This window comes from Bos taurus, chromosome 10, assembly GCF_002263795.3.
Source record: "Bos taurus isolate L1 Dominette 01449 registration number 42190680 breed Hereford chromosome 10, ARS-UCD2.0, whole genome shotgun sequence".
NCBI classification, from domain to species: domain Eukaryota; kingdom Metazoa; phylum Chordata; class Mammalia; order Artiodactyla; family Bovidae; genus Bos; species Bos taurus.
The window spans coordinates 34050309-34064616 of record NC_037337.1 but is presented as its reverse complement, the minus strand read 5'-3'; the positions used below and the strand labels follow the sequence as shown (position 1 = coordinate 34064616).

Sequence of the window (14308 nt, the reverse complement as noted above, 5' to 3'; positions counted from 1 at the left end):
TTAGGGCTTAATGAAGTTAGGATACCTGCCTTATGCAGCAGGCCAGAAGAATATTACAATCATCCACTCCTTACAGTAATGCTTTTAGTTAATGTTATCTTAATTCTGGCTTCCCAGGTGGCTCTAGTAGTAAAGAACCTGCCTGCCAAGGAAGCAGAACAAGAGACGTGGGTTCACTCCCTGGGTTGGAAAGATCCTCTGGAGAAGGAAATGGCAACTCACTTCAATATTCTTGCCTGTAGGATCCCCATGGACAGAGGAGCCTGGCGGGCTACAATCCGTGGGATCACAAAGTCAGACACAACTGAGCAACTAACACTATACTACAGAAGGTAATATCAGAAGATAAGTGATGACATTGTTTTAAAACCAGATTTGACCCAAAATGCTCCATGTGAACTCGAACTTCTGTCCACACTAACAGGGAAACAAAGTGAATCACCTGGCCAGGCAGTGCAGTCGGCTAGCACTAGACCACCTCTCTGTTCCTCTAACCAAGACGGGTTCCCCTGGTGTTACCTTTCTACCATGACTTACAGAGCCTCTCATTCAGATTTCATAGTAAACATCTTGTTTCTCCCTACTTGCTTTCATTTCTGCAATAAAGCAACAATCATGAGCTCTCAAAAAAAATTAACTAATTATTGGTGATGTTACTTTTACTGAAATGCCAATTGTAAAATTCAACAAAAATTTACTAAATCACCCAAAATACTAAATCTTGAATACACAATCCTTAATGCCTCAGCTCATTAAAACAGGCAAAAGTAAAAAAGAAAAATAAATGCATTTAACATGAATAGTTAATAACTATCATACTCATAATAGCAACTAACATTTATAAACTAATCTTAGGCCAGTGCTACATGCTGTATGTATATTAACACATTTAATTATAATAATATCCTATAAGAGACGTATTATCATGCCCAGTTTGTTCTATCAATTGTTCAATTAGGAAAGTACCACTCTAATTCCAAACACTGGAGACAACTCCCCTATGCCTAGACTCCGCCAGGGCCATACACAGTGGAACCATAGTTGCTGATCTGACACTACTTAAAGCTGGGTGAACCAAATTCAGTCCAATAGGGCCACTGGCAGATCTTCAAAAGGACAGAGTCAAGGTCTAAATTACTTTTTTTTCTATTTTCATAAGCCAACATATAAAATACGAGACCCCTTTTTCCCCTCGTCATTTACTCACCCTCCTGGCTTGTCTCTGATTCAGCTCTCCACTTCTTCCTATTTTCCAAACTCTTCTGCTATGTTCCATCCATAAAGAACAACTCTCCTATTCTGTCAATGTCTTCTCAGAAAGATTTATAACCACTACTCCGAGCTTTGGGTATTTCTCTCGTAAGTGCCCAAACGTCAAACAGTGGGGTTTTTGTGCTCCTTGCTTCCCAATACAGCATCCATATCACTCACTGCTCCCTATCATCTTTTTTTAAATTGAAAAGTTGTTTTACAATGTTGTGTTAGTTTTAGACGTACAACAAAGTGATTCAGCTATATGTACAAACATATCTTTCTATTCAGATTCTTTTCCCATATAGATTTTTATAAAATATTGAGTATAGTTCCCTGTGCCATACAGTAGGTCCCTGTTTAGTTTATAGATATAATTCCTAATTTATCCCTACCCCCAACATCTTTCCCCTTTGGCAACCATACGTTTGTTTTCTATATCCTGTGGGTCTGTTTTGTATGTAAGTTCATTTTTGTATCACTTATATGATTGCACATATAAGCAATACTGTATGATATTTATCATTGACTGGCTTATTTCACTTAATTTCTAGGTTCATCCATGTTGTGTAAATGGCATTATTTCACTCTTTTATATACAGAGTATATATACAGAGAGAATATACAGAGTAATATTCCACTGTATAAATACACCACATCTTTATCCCTTTCCTCTGTCAATGTACATTTAGGTTGCTTCCCTATCGTGGCTATCATAAATAGTGCTGCAATGAACACTGCAATTCACATATCTTTTCAAATTATGGTTTTCTCCAGATGTGTGCCCAGGAGTGGGAATGCAGGATCATATGGAAGTTCTATTTTTTAAGGAACCTCCATACTGTTCTCCATAATGGCTTTAACAATTTACATTTCCACCAACAGTGTATGAGGGTTCCCTTTTCTCCACATCCTCCCCAGCATTTATTACTTGTAGACTTTTTGAAGATGGCCATTCTGACCAGTGTGAGGTGACACTTCATTGTAGCTTTTACATTTCTCCAATAATTAACAACATTGAGCATTTTTTCACGTACTTTTTGGTCATGTGTATGTCTTCTCTGGAGAAATGTCTACTTAGATCTTCTGCCTGTTTTCTGATTGACTCCATTTTCTCATATCTCCTGCTCTCTCCACTGGGCTCAGGCCCATCAGACGTGCCACACTCTTCTCTCACGGTTTTCATTGATCAATCTCTTGGACACTCGTCAACATTCCCTGTGCTCAGTTTCCTCTCCATTCCTATTGTTTTTCAGTGATACTGAGTTTCTTCAAAATCCATATGTATATCCTTTCCAATACCCTGAGTTCTCAGCCTCTTTTCCAACCTTTGCCACTGCACATAATCACTTGGAACTAAATCACATCCAAAATCACTAATCTGAACAAGTCACTCCCTGACCACAGCCTACTTATTCTACCTTCCAACTTGCTCTTTTGACCACACTTGATACCATCTCTACTTCTGTTTCTATGGTTCCTCTGTATTCTCTGTATTTACTAGCTCCTGGCTGTCTTCACTTTCTTCCTTGTCCAACTGAGATTCCAAAGTGTATCATTTTATTTTATTGCTCAATAAATACTTATCAGTGAATCATCAATATCATCATCTCCTTCAGCTCTAGTATCTAATCCAATTAATCACTAAGACCAGTAATGTGTACAGGCGTGCAGACTCTTTGAGACCCCATGGATTGTAGCCTGTCTGGCTCCTCTGTCCATGAAACTTTCCAGGCAAGAATACTGGAATGTGTTGCCATTTCCTACTTTTTCCTGACCCAGGGATCAAACCTGTGTTTCCAGCATTCAGGCAGATTCTTTACCACGGTGCCACCTGGGGAGCCCAAGACCAGTAATGTACTTCTTTCTATATCTACTGCCACTAAGTAACCATCACTTCTTGACTAGACTACTAAAAATTCTCCAATCTATTCTCTACCATGCTGACAGAACTTTTTAAACTAGACATCTAAACACTCCCCTTTTTAAGTTTATTAATCATGTTGCACTTCTGTTATGACAAAGAACAAAATCCACAACATGGCCTAAAAGGTGCTGCAAGCCCTGTTCCTCATCTAAATCTCATCAATCCAGTCTTCAACACTGGTCCTTGCTCTCTGCCCTCCAGCAGTATCAGCCTACTTCAAGTTCCCTTTTTTGACTCTCAACTGCCTGGCCCTATGCCTACCTCTGTGCACTCTGTGCTTTGAACCTTTCTTCATTCATTCACCCATCCATTCAACCACTATTTATTGAACCAGACCTGACTGTAAGATGGTCTGAGGAACAAAACAGGTAAAGCACCTGTTCTCCTGGAGCTGATTTTTGTGTATTAGCGGGTGGAGAGGGTGGATGTTCAAGAGACAATAACAAATGTGCAGGAAAAGATAATCTGGAATAGGGATAAAGGCTGTGAAGAAAAACAGGATTATGGCCGAGGAAGAATCTATCTTGCATGCATTTATTCCCATGCCTTTAAGTATTAACATCATTCCAGGAGCTTTCACAGCACTCACCACTCTGAATTGCAAACACCAGTAGACTATACACTCCACGACTAGTTAAGCTACTAGGAGTTTCAGAAAACTCTTTTTCCTTGGCCCAGCACGTAAAATACACATTAGTGACTACAGGTTAACATCAAATTAATTAATATGTTGTTAATGAATGGAAGAAACGGTTGGATGGATGGATTCACACTGAATTAAAACTCCTTCTCTGGTCAAGGAAGCAGGAGTGATTTGCCCCGGGGCCCTAATTAAGCCACTTGTTGTACGAGGCAGGAGACAACAGCTGCACTCTAGACTTCCAGAGCCTCTCAAAAATACCCCCCGCGGGGCAGCGACACTTTCTCCCACAGGGATGCTGCCAGCCAGGCCCCTCCGCGCCTTCGCCGTGGGTCCCCGTTGCTGAGTTTCGAAACAAGGAGTTCGGGAAAGGGGGCCACGCGCCCTAGCTTTTCAGGCCTGCTCCACCCCCCAAACGGATTTCTCTCCCGCCTCCCTCTTAACTCCGTCGGCGCCGGAGGCAGTGAGGCAGGGAAGGAGGCCTGCACAAAGCCTCAGGAGCCCATCGGGAGGCCCACATAGGGGAGACTGCGGCGTCCACGGGGAGAGACAGCTTACGTTTTCCAGGGAAAGGCGATCCCAGGACTACTCACCCCAGCGCCTCTAGTGTGTCCAGCACGTCCCCCTCCATCGTAGGTTCGGGACCCGGATCCGGCCCTCTCATGGTCCTTCGGCCCGAGGCTGTTCCACACTCTAAGGAGCCCGCCGGAAACCGGTGCCGCGGTCCCAAGGTTCCGGCCGGATCTCAACCTGAACTGCCTAGGAAGGGTATACAAACGTTCCTGACCTGCAGACAGTTGGCTGTTCTGCCTAAAACGACTTTATATACACATACTATAATAGCTTTTTAAAATGATATCAACAACAAATAGTAGTAATAAAAAGGCTTGAGTTGTGTCTTATCAAACATCGTTATTCTACCCAAGTTGTTTTTGACGGATCAGATTCCTGCCCTCTTTTTATAAAAAATTCTGAAATAAAATATTACCTTGAGCTAAAATTGTACGGAATATCATGTGCCTACACAAATAATTTTTAACTCAAATACACAATAAAGCTCCAACTTAAAGAAGAAATAAAGACAAGGAGATATATGACAAAATGTTGTTTCATTATGTAACATAGATCAAAGAAATGATCAGATACTTGCATCTATCTGTAGAATCCTCTTCAACACATGCAGACTATGTGTTGCACAGCTGAAAATATATAGGTGAGTGTGAGACTTCCCTGGTGGTCCAGTGACTAAGACTCCCTGCCCTTAATGCAGGGAGCCCGGCTTCAATCCCTGGTCAGGGAACTAGAGCCCATAGGTCACAACTAAAAAACAAACAGTATTCCCTCTGTATACTATTTATGGAGAATTCAGTGTCTATCTAAAGGATACAAAAATAGTTTAAGGCTCATAAGAGAGAGTCAGCATAGAGCATAAAATCATTAACAGCTGTATCTCCCAAATAAATATCCAAATAAACACACAACAATTTATCCTTTTAAAGGACTATCCCAAGCCTTACAGAATGGTATAACATCCTTGGCCCTAGTCCACTGAAGTCAGTTATGTTCTCACCTACCTAATCATTGTTACTAATAAAGAGCTTGCCAATAAATTTGTAAAACCCAGAGAGAAGTTTACCCATAATAATGACTCTTCCTCTGTGACAACCTGAAGGGGTGGGATGGGGTGGAAGGTGGAAGGAAGGCTCAATAGGGAGGGGATATATGTGTACCTATGGTTGATCCATGTTGATGTATGGCAGAAACCAACACAGTATTATAATTACCCTTCAATTAAAAATAAATTATAAAAAATAATGACTCCTCTACCATATACCCAGGTTTAAGTATAAAATTATTTGCAGGTTAGTGGTTAAGAATCTGCCTTCCAATGCAGGGGAAGCAGTTTGATCCCTGGTCAGGAACTAAGATCCCACATGCCACCCAGTAACTAAGTCCACACAACTACTGAGCCTTGGCACCTAGAGAGAGACCTTGTGCCACAACCAAGACCACCATGCGTGCTCAGTAGCATCCGACTCTTTGCAACCCTATGGACTGTAGCCCACCAGGCTCCTCTGTCCATGGAATTTTCCAGGCAAGAATACTGGAGTGGGCTGCCATTTCCTTCTGCAGGTGATCTTCCTGACCCAAGAATCGAACTCACATCTCCTGCATCACAGGAGGATTCTTTACTGCTGAGCCACTAGGGAAGTCAATCGAGACCAGATGCAGTCATAAATACTTTTTTTTAATAAAAGACCGAAATCATAAAAAGTATGTTCTCTTACATTAGAATTAAACAGTGAATCAATAAAAAAAGAAAATTTTTAAAAATCCCCAACATTTAATGCTCAGAATTTAAGCAATGCACTACTTCTGAATAATCAGATTAAACTAGGAATTAAACTAGAAAAAAATGGATATGAGAAAATATTTTTGAACTGAATAACCATAAAAATACCATGTGAAGGATGCAGATAGACCCATACTTAAAAGAAAATATATAACGTTAAATGCACATATTAGAAGATTTTTCAATTTCAAAAGATTGAAAATTAATTATCTAAGCATCAATTGCAAGGTGAAAAGCAAAACAATTATATCCAAAGAAACAGAAGTGAGAGAAAATACAATAAAGAATGAAGATAAATTTGAGTCTTTTTGCAGACTAAAGGTATTGACAAACCTTTAGCCAAGCTGATCAGGAAAAAATAAATAAATACAAAAGAAGAAGCAAACAACCATTATTAGGAATGAAAAAGAGGACACAGGTACTTCATCATCAGTTATGAGATGGTTAAAGGATGTTATGAATAATTTCATGCCAATAAATTTGAAAATTTAAAGTTGATAAATTCCTTGAGAAACACTGTTTAACAAAAATGATACAAGGGAATTTTTTTAAATGAATAGTTTATATCTGTTAAAGAATGACAAATTAAAAACCACCAACAAAAAATGCTCCAAGCCCAAAGCGTTTTCCTGATTTTTCCAAATACTTAAAAAAGAAATAACACCAATCTTATATAAATTTTTCCAGAGACTAGAAAAACATGGAGTATTTTGCAATGCTTTTTCTGAGGACAACATTATCTTTTAAAAAATCAATACGAACATTATTAAAAAGAATTTATAGACCAGTTCCTCTCATGAAAAGATGGCTGCACTTACACAGCCACTTGAGTGTGACAAAGCCACCGCTGTAGTTCAGGCCTCTTCAATACATGGTGCTGGACCAATGGGATATCCGAATCATGGCCTCTACCTCATGCTATCGTCAACACAAAAATCAAGAAACGATCTATTTTAAGGAATGGAAGAGCATTTTATTCAAGCCAAGCAGAGGACCATAGCCTGGGAGACACAGATGCAAGAAGCACTTGAATTGTGTTCACACCTGACTACCACAAAAAAGGGGAGGCTTATGTAGGCAAAGACCACCAAGTTATAGAAGTCGTTTTTCAGGAAGTAGGATTGGAGTTGGCAAGAAGAATGCTTGTTAAGCAAGGTTAGTTGGTATCCAAAATAGCTGCACAGTTTCAGGGAAAGATTTTGAGACCAGAAGGTTGCAGCTGGCAGCTGCTGGCAGATACTGCTTTGAAAATGGTTGGTGGTATCCTTGACTGTGACACAGATCAGAAAATTCAAGTTCTCAGTAATGCAGGAACATGTCTGAAAACACATCCACAATGGCCATCAAGCTCCATTTTGGATGACAAAACCCCAGTTACCCCATTTAATTTTTAATTGATCTTAAATATGTTATCATTGAATTCTTTCCTTTAGAAAGCACTGATGATCCATTTTATTCTTGTTAGGTCCTTTCATTGCCAAAATAGCTAATAACCTGCTCCAGATCCATTGAGTTCCTCAGGGCTGGGATGGATTTGGTCCAGGAAATTTGCATTGCAAGGAAGAGGGACAAAAAGAGTACATTCCAGGCTGGGGTCCCATTTGAGCACACAGATCTCAGGGATATGGTCTCAAGCAGGTTTTGTTTTGATTACCATCAAAGTTAGATGATCCCTTGGGGATGTAATTGAAACCACACACCTCATTTTGGGACTTGAACACAGTCACACTTCAGATGACTTGAACCCACAATCTCAGCTGAAATCACACACCTGGTCTCAGGACTTAATAAAGCTCAGGGTTTTTGTGTTACAACACAGAAGGAATTCTGTGAGAGCCAAAGTTCTAGACAAAGAGTAGACTTATTAATACAGGACACTTGTGAAGGATACCAGTGGGCAGGCAAGGCTGCTCTAAGTGGGAAACCAGGCATATTTAGAGAGAGACACATTCCATAGACAGAGCGAAGTCTCTTTCAAAAGGTGAGAGCGGCCCTAGGAGACACCACACTCTGTAAGTGTGGGCCACCTCAGAAAGCAAGGAGCCCCAAGGTGTGGAGGGTGGTTAGTTTTTATGGGGTGAGTAATTTCATAGGCTGATAAGAGGGAGGATTATTCCAACTATTTGAAGGAAGGGGTGGAAATTTCCAGGAATTTGGCCACCACTCACCTCTTGGTCTTTCGTGGTCAGCCTCAGAACTGTCATGGTGCCTGTGGTGTGTCATTTAGCTAACATATTACAGTGAGTGTATGATGAGGCTCAAGGTCTACAGAAGGCGATTCTTCTGCCATCTTGGACCTAATTGGTTTTAACCAGTTTTTGTCATATTCTCAATAGTTGTATCATTCTCTTAATGGTTTTGCCCTACCCTGTTCCCTTGTCTCGTTCCCTCTTCAGAGATTTTACTCCCATAATTGTATGGGAAACAGAGAGGTGACAGACGGTGTCTCCTATAGCTGCTTCAAGGCTAAGCAGGGGCATTGACCCGACCTATCAGGGAGTAAAAACCTCTGGATACCTGCTTTACAGGCCCCAAGAGCAGAACAGCTCCTTGTGTTAAGTCCGTATGGGCTGGAATCCTTGCATAAACATCCTTTTTATGCAGAACTATTGTAACTGCTTCTATAGTCTTCCTATGAATTGTTTTGAAGATGAAGCACTTTTGCAACAGCATCAGAATACAATATAACTGTCCATAAATTACAAGGCTTAAAAGGCATGGTTAAACATCTGGTTACAAAAGAATCAATAAAGAAACTTGGTTACAGTAACCAAAATTACAACTGATCACATTTAACAGAGTTTGGGCTTGGGAAAGTAATTTAAAGATATAATATTTGTTTATATAGGCTTCTTGGCCTGAATTTTCTATCTCTGGAAATAGGAGTGTCCTTCTACTTCCAGATGTGGGGTGTACCTTTCACGTGGCAGATTTATTTCCTGCTTTCAGGGAGACAGAAAGGAGGATGAGAGTGGCCCTCTTGCATTGGCTGTTTGTTAAAAAATTTTAATTCAAAATAATCAATATGCCATTGAGGCATATTTTGGGGTAGCCTACTTATGGGCTTCCCTTGTGGCTCAGCTGGTAAAGAATCTACCTACAATGTGGGAGAGACCTGGGTTTGATCCCTGGGTTTGGAAGATCCCCTGGAGAAGGGAAAGGCTACCCACTCCAGTATTCTGCCCTGGAAAATTCCATGGACAATCTATGGGATCACAAAGAGCTGGACACAACTCTCACATGCTAGTAAAGTGATGCTTAAAATTCTCCAAGCCAGGCTTCAACAATACATGAACCATGAACTTCCAGATGTTCAAGCTGGTTTTAGAAAAGGCAGAGGAACCAGAGATCAAATTGCCAACATCTGCTGGCTGATCACAAAGGCAAGAGAGTTCCAGAAAAACATCTATTTCTGCTTTATCGACTATGCCAAAGCCTTTGACTGTGTGGATCACAATAAACTGTGGAAAATTCTGAAAGAGATGGGAATACCAGACCACCTGACCTGCCTCTTGAGAAACCTATATGCAGGTCAGGAAGCAACAGTTAGAACTGGACATGGAACAACAGACTGGTTCCAAATAGGAAAAGGAGTACATCAAGGCTGTATATTGTCACCCTGCTTATTTAACTTCTATGCAGAGTACATCATGAGAAACGCTGGGCTGAAAGAAGCACAAGCTGGAATCAAGATGGCTGGGAGAAATATCAATAACCTCAGATATGCAGATGACACCACCCTTATGGCAGAAAGTGAAAAAGAACTAAAGAGCCTCTTGATGAAAGTGAAAAAGGAGAGTGAAAAAGTTGGCTTAAAGCTCAACATTCAGAAAACAAAGATCATGGCATCCGGTCCCATCACTTCATGGCAAATGGATGGGAAACAGTGGCTGACTTTCTTTTTTGGGGCTCCAAAATCACTGCAGATGGTGATTGCAGCCATGAAATTAAAAGACGCTTACTCCTTGGAAGGAAAGTTATGACCAACCTAGACAGCATATTAAAATGCAGAGACATTACTTTGTCAACAAAGGTCCGTCTAGTCAAGGCTATGGTTTTTCCATTGGTCATGTATGGATGTGAGAGTTGGACTGTGAAGAAGGCTGAGCACCGAAGAATTGATGCTTTTGAACTGTGGTGTTGGAGAAGACTCTTGAGAGTCCCTTGGAGTGCAAGGAGATCCAACCAGTCCATCCTAAAGGAAATCAGTCCTGGATGTTCATTGGAAGAACTGATGAAGCTGAAACTCCAATACTTTGGCCACCTGATGCAAAGAGCTGACTCATTGGAAAAGACCCTGATGCTGGGAAAGATTGAAGGCAGGAAGAGAAGGCGACAACAGAGGATGAGATGTTTGGATGGCATCATTGACTCGATGGACATGGGTTTGGGTGGACTCTGGGAGTTGGCGATGGACAGGGAGGCCTGGCGTTCTGCAGTTCATGGGGTCACAAAGAGTCAGACACAACTGAGCAACTGAACTGAACTGAGCGACTTTCACTTTCACTTAGGTCCACAATAGCGCCATCTTCTAAAACATTTCTAAAAGTTTGACATATTAAAAGCTGAGCTGGTAACTGTGAAGAAACAATGGTTTAGAAGAGCCCTCCATTTGTCTGAACCAGTTTTTAGTTCTGAGAATAGGTCAGTTTAGTTAAATAGTTACCTCTCATTTTCTAGAGGAGGAAATGGCAACACACTCCCACACTGCAGTATTCTTGCCTGGAAAATCTCACTGACAGAGGAGCTTGGTGGTCCAGAGAGTTGTAAAAAAGTCTGACATGACTGAACAACTAAGGACTACATCTCACTGTAGGAGGTGATGAATAACTGGGCTCCCAAAACTAGGCCCATGGTGCAAACAGTCAGGTATTTAACAAGAGGCACTTTCCTGGAAATAAAAGAAAAACAAAGGTTCATAATTGGAGCAACTTATAAACCAGTTTCTGGGTCCAAGAGACAGTCAATTAAGATTTCTAGATGTCAGAGTGAAAGCTTCCTTTGCAGTTTGAAATGCCGCTAATGATGTCATCAGGTGTTCAAGTAAACTTTCTGAAGTGGCTCATAAGGACTGTTTAAATATGAGCTGTGGCAAGTTCTCTGAAGTTTATATCAAGTCATTTAGCTTCAGGAAAAGGGCTTAGTTTGAGAGTTCTGAATTTTGGAGAAATCAGGGAGAAAAAGAAAAATGTTTCAATTCTGCTTACAAGGTTTTAATTTACTAAATTGTTTTAAGTTTAAAAAAAATTTTCCTTGTATCTGGGAAAAAAATGATTAAAAATTAGTAATATTTTAGACCATATCATAAAAAATTATAACCATATTTATCAATTCATTCAATCTCATGTAATTAATTCTTCTGCTTGAGTGCAGTTTTTTTATTAGTTCCACTGGCCTTGTCTGATGATTGAAGGTGATAGGAACAGTTATAATTTCAGGAAGTTTGCAAGATTTTTGTTAAAGCTTTCATGATTTGCCTGGTGAAGTGGAAGCTATAATCACTGGATATTGTGAAAGGTATACTAAGTAGAAAATACATTTTTTTTAAAGTTTCTTTGGCATCAACATATATGTACCTAATATGGGAGAATGCAAACTTATAAAATAAATATTAAATACACAAAGGGAGAAACTGATGGGAATATAGCAGGAGACTTTAACACACCACTGGATAGATCTTCTAGAAAGAAAATCAATATGGCAATACAGATCCTAAATGATACAATAGAACAGTTTGATTTAGTTGACATTTTCAGGATACTACACCCCCTGCCCCGAAAAAAAAAGCCCATAATACACATTCTTTCAAGTGTACATGGAATATTCCCTAGGATTGACCCCATGCTGCTGCTGCTAAGTCACTTCAGTCATGTCCGACTCTATGTGACCTCATAGATGGCAGCCCACCAGGCTCCCCTGTCCCTGGGATTCTCCAGGCAAGAACACTGGAGTGGGTTGCCATTTCCTTCTCCAATGCATGAAAGTGACAAGTGAAAGTGAAGTCGCTTAGTCATGTCCAACTCTTCGCGACCCCATGGACTGCAGCCTACCAGGCTCCTCCATCCATGGGATTTTCCAGGCAAGAGTACTGGAGTGGGGTGCCATTGACCCCATACTAGGGCACCAAACTAACCTCAAAAAATGTAAGAGGATAGAAATTATTTCAAACATTTTCTCTGGCCACAATGGCATGAAACTAGGAATCAATCACAGGAAAAGAAATGAGAAAAAAACCCAATTACATAGGTCCTAAACAAAATGCTACTAAAAGACCAATGGGTCAACAAGGACATCAAAAAGAAATCAAAAAATACCTGGAGACAAATGACAATGAAAACACAACCATAGAAAATCTATGGGATGTATCAAAAAAAGTTCTTAGAATTAAAGCTTAGGAGTTCATAGTAATATAGGCCTTCCTCAGAAAGTAAGAAAAAATAAAAAACTTAACATACAACCTAAAAGAATTAGAAAAAAGAACAAACAAAACTAAAGTCAGAAAAAGGAAATAAAAATTAATAAAGATCAGGGAGGAGATAAAGAAATAGAAATTAAAAAACAATAGAAAACAAAAATCAATAAAACTAAGAGCTGGCTCTTTGAAAGGGTAAGCAAAATTGACAAACCTCTGGCCAGGCTCAGCAAGAAGGAAACAGAAATCAAATAAATAAAATAAAATATGAAAAAGGATAAATCTCAACTGACAGTATGCCAAAACATGCCAACAGATTTGATAAAATAGAAGAAATAGACAACTTTCTAAAAACATACAAACCACCAAAATTAAAACAAGAAATAGGTAATTTGAATAGACTAATAATTAAAAATGAAACCTATAACTTAAAAGAAAAACTCCCTACAAACAGAAGTCCGGACCCAGATAGCTTCATGGTGAATTTTACCAAACATACAAAGAGGAACCTATACTGATCCTTCTCAAACTCGTCCAAAAGATTAGAGAAGAGAGAATACTCCCAAAGACATTCTATGAAGCCACCAACACCCTGATACCAAAACCAGACAAAGATATTGCCAAGTAAAAAAAGTGTAGGCCTATTTTTTTGATGAATATAGATGCAAAAACTCTCAACAAAACATTAGTAAACCAAATCCAACAACACATAAAAAAAATCATACACCATGACCAAGTAAGAGTCATCCCAAGTTCACGAGGAAGGCTCAACATAGGCAAATCAGTCAATGTAACACACCACAGCAACCAAAGTCAAAAACACATGATTGTCTTAGGAGATGCAGAAAAAGCATTCGACAAAATTTGACATCGAGTCATGATAAAGACTCCTACCAAAGTGGGTATAGAAGGAATATATCTCAACATATGAAAGCCATTTATGACAAACCCACATCCAATATAATATTCAATGCTAAAAGTCTTCCCACTAAAATCTGGGACAAAGGATGTGCACTATTACCACTTCTATTCAAAATAGTAAGGCAATCAGACATAAAAAAGAAATAAAATGGTGCTTGCTTCGGCAGCACATATACTAAAATTGGAACAATACAGAGAAGATTAGCATGGCCCCTGTGCAAGGATGACATGCAAATTCATGAAGCGTTCCATATTTTTTAAAAAGGAACACATTTGAGTCAGTTCTGATGAGGTGGATGAACTTAGAACCTATTATACAGAGTGAAGTGAGTCAGAAAGAGAAAGATAAATATCGTATTCTAACGCACATATACGGAATCTAGAAAAATGGTTATCAAGAATTTATTTACAGGGCAGCAATGGAGAAACAAACATAGAGAACAGACTTATGGCCATGGGGAGAGGGGAGGAGAGGATGAGATGTATGGAGAGAGAAACATGGAAACTTACATTACTGTATGTAAAATAGATAGCCAACGGGAATTTGCTGTATGTCTCAACTTCCCTGGTGGCTCAGATGGTAAAGTGTCTGCCTTCAATATGGGAGACCTGGGTTCGATCCCTGGGTCTGGAAGATGCTCTGGAGAAGGAAATGGCAACCCACTCCAGTACCCTTGCCTGGAAAATCCCATGAACGGAGGAGTGTGGTAGACTACAGTCCATGGGGGCGCAGAGAGTCAGACACGACTGAGCGACTTCACTTCACTCACTTTCACTTTCGGGAAACTCAAATAGGTGCTCTGT

At 39.9% G+C, this 14308-nt stretch overlaps 1 protein-coding gene and 1 non-coding gene across 2 annotated transcripts in view; one reads left to right on the top strand and one right to left on the bottom strand.

Annotated features, from left to right (window-relative positions):
- Positions 1–4513, bottom strand: part of FAM98B (family with sequence similarity 98 member B) — a 33264-nt gene extending 28751 nt beyond the window's left edge. The window contains exon 1 of the mRNA XM_024997962.2: positions 4412–4513. Within this exon, the coding sequence (XP_024853730.1) occupies positions 4412–4482 (71 nt within the window). The 5' untranslated portion in view covers positions 4483–4513. The remainder of the gene's footprint in view (positions 1–4411) is intronic.
- A 9142-nt stretch (positions 4514–13655) lies between these two features.
- Positions 13656–13762, top strand: LOC112448648 (U6 spliceosomal RNA). Its single transcript, XR_003037022.1, has one exon. It is a non-coding gene; the product is annotated as a U6 spliceosomal RNA (small nuclear RNA).
- Positions 13763–14308: the final 546 nt, after the last annotated feature.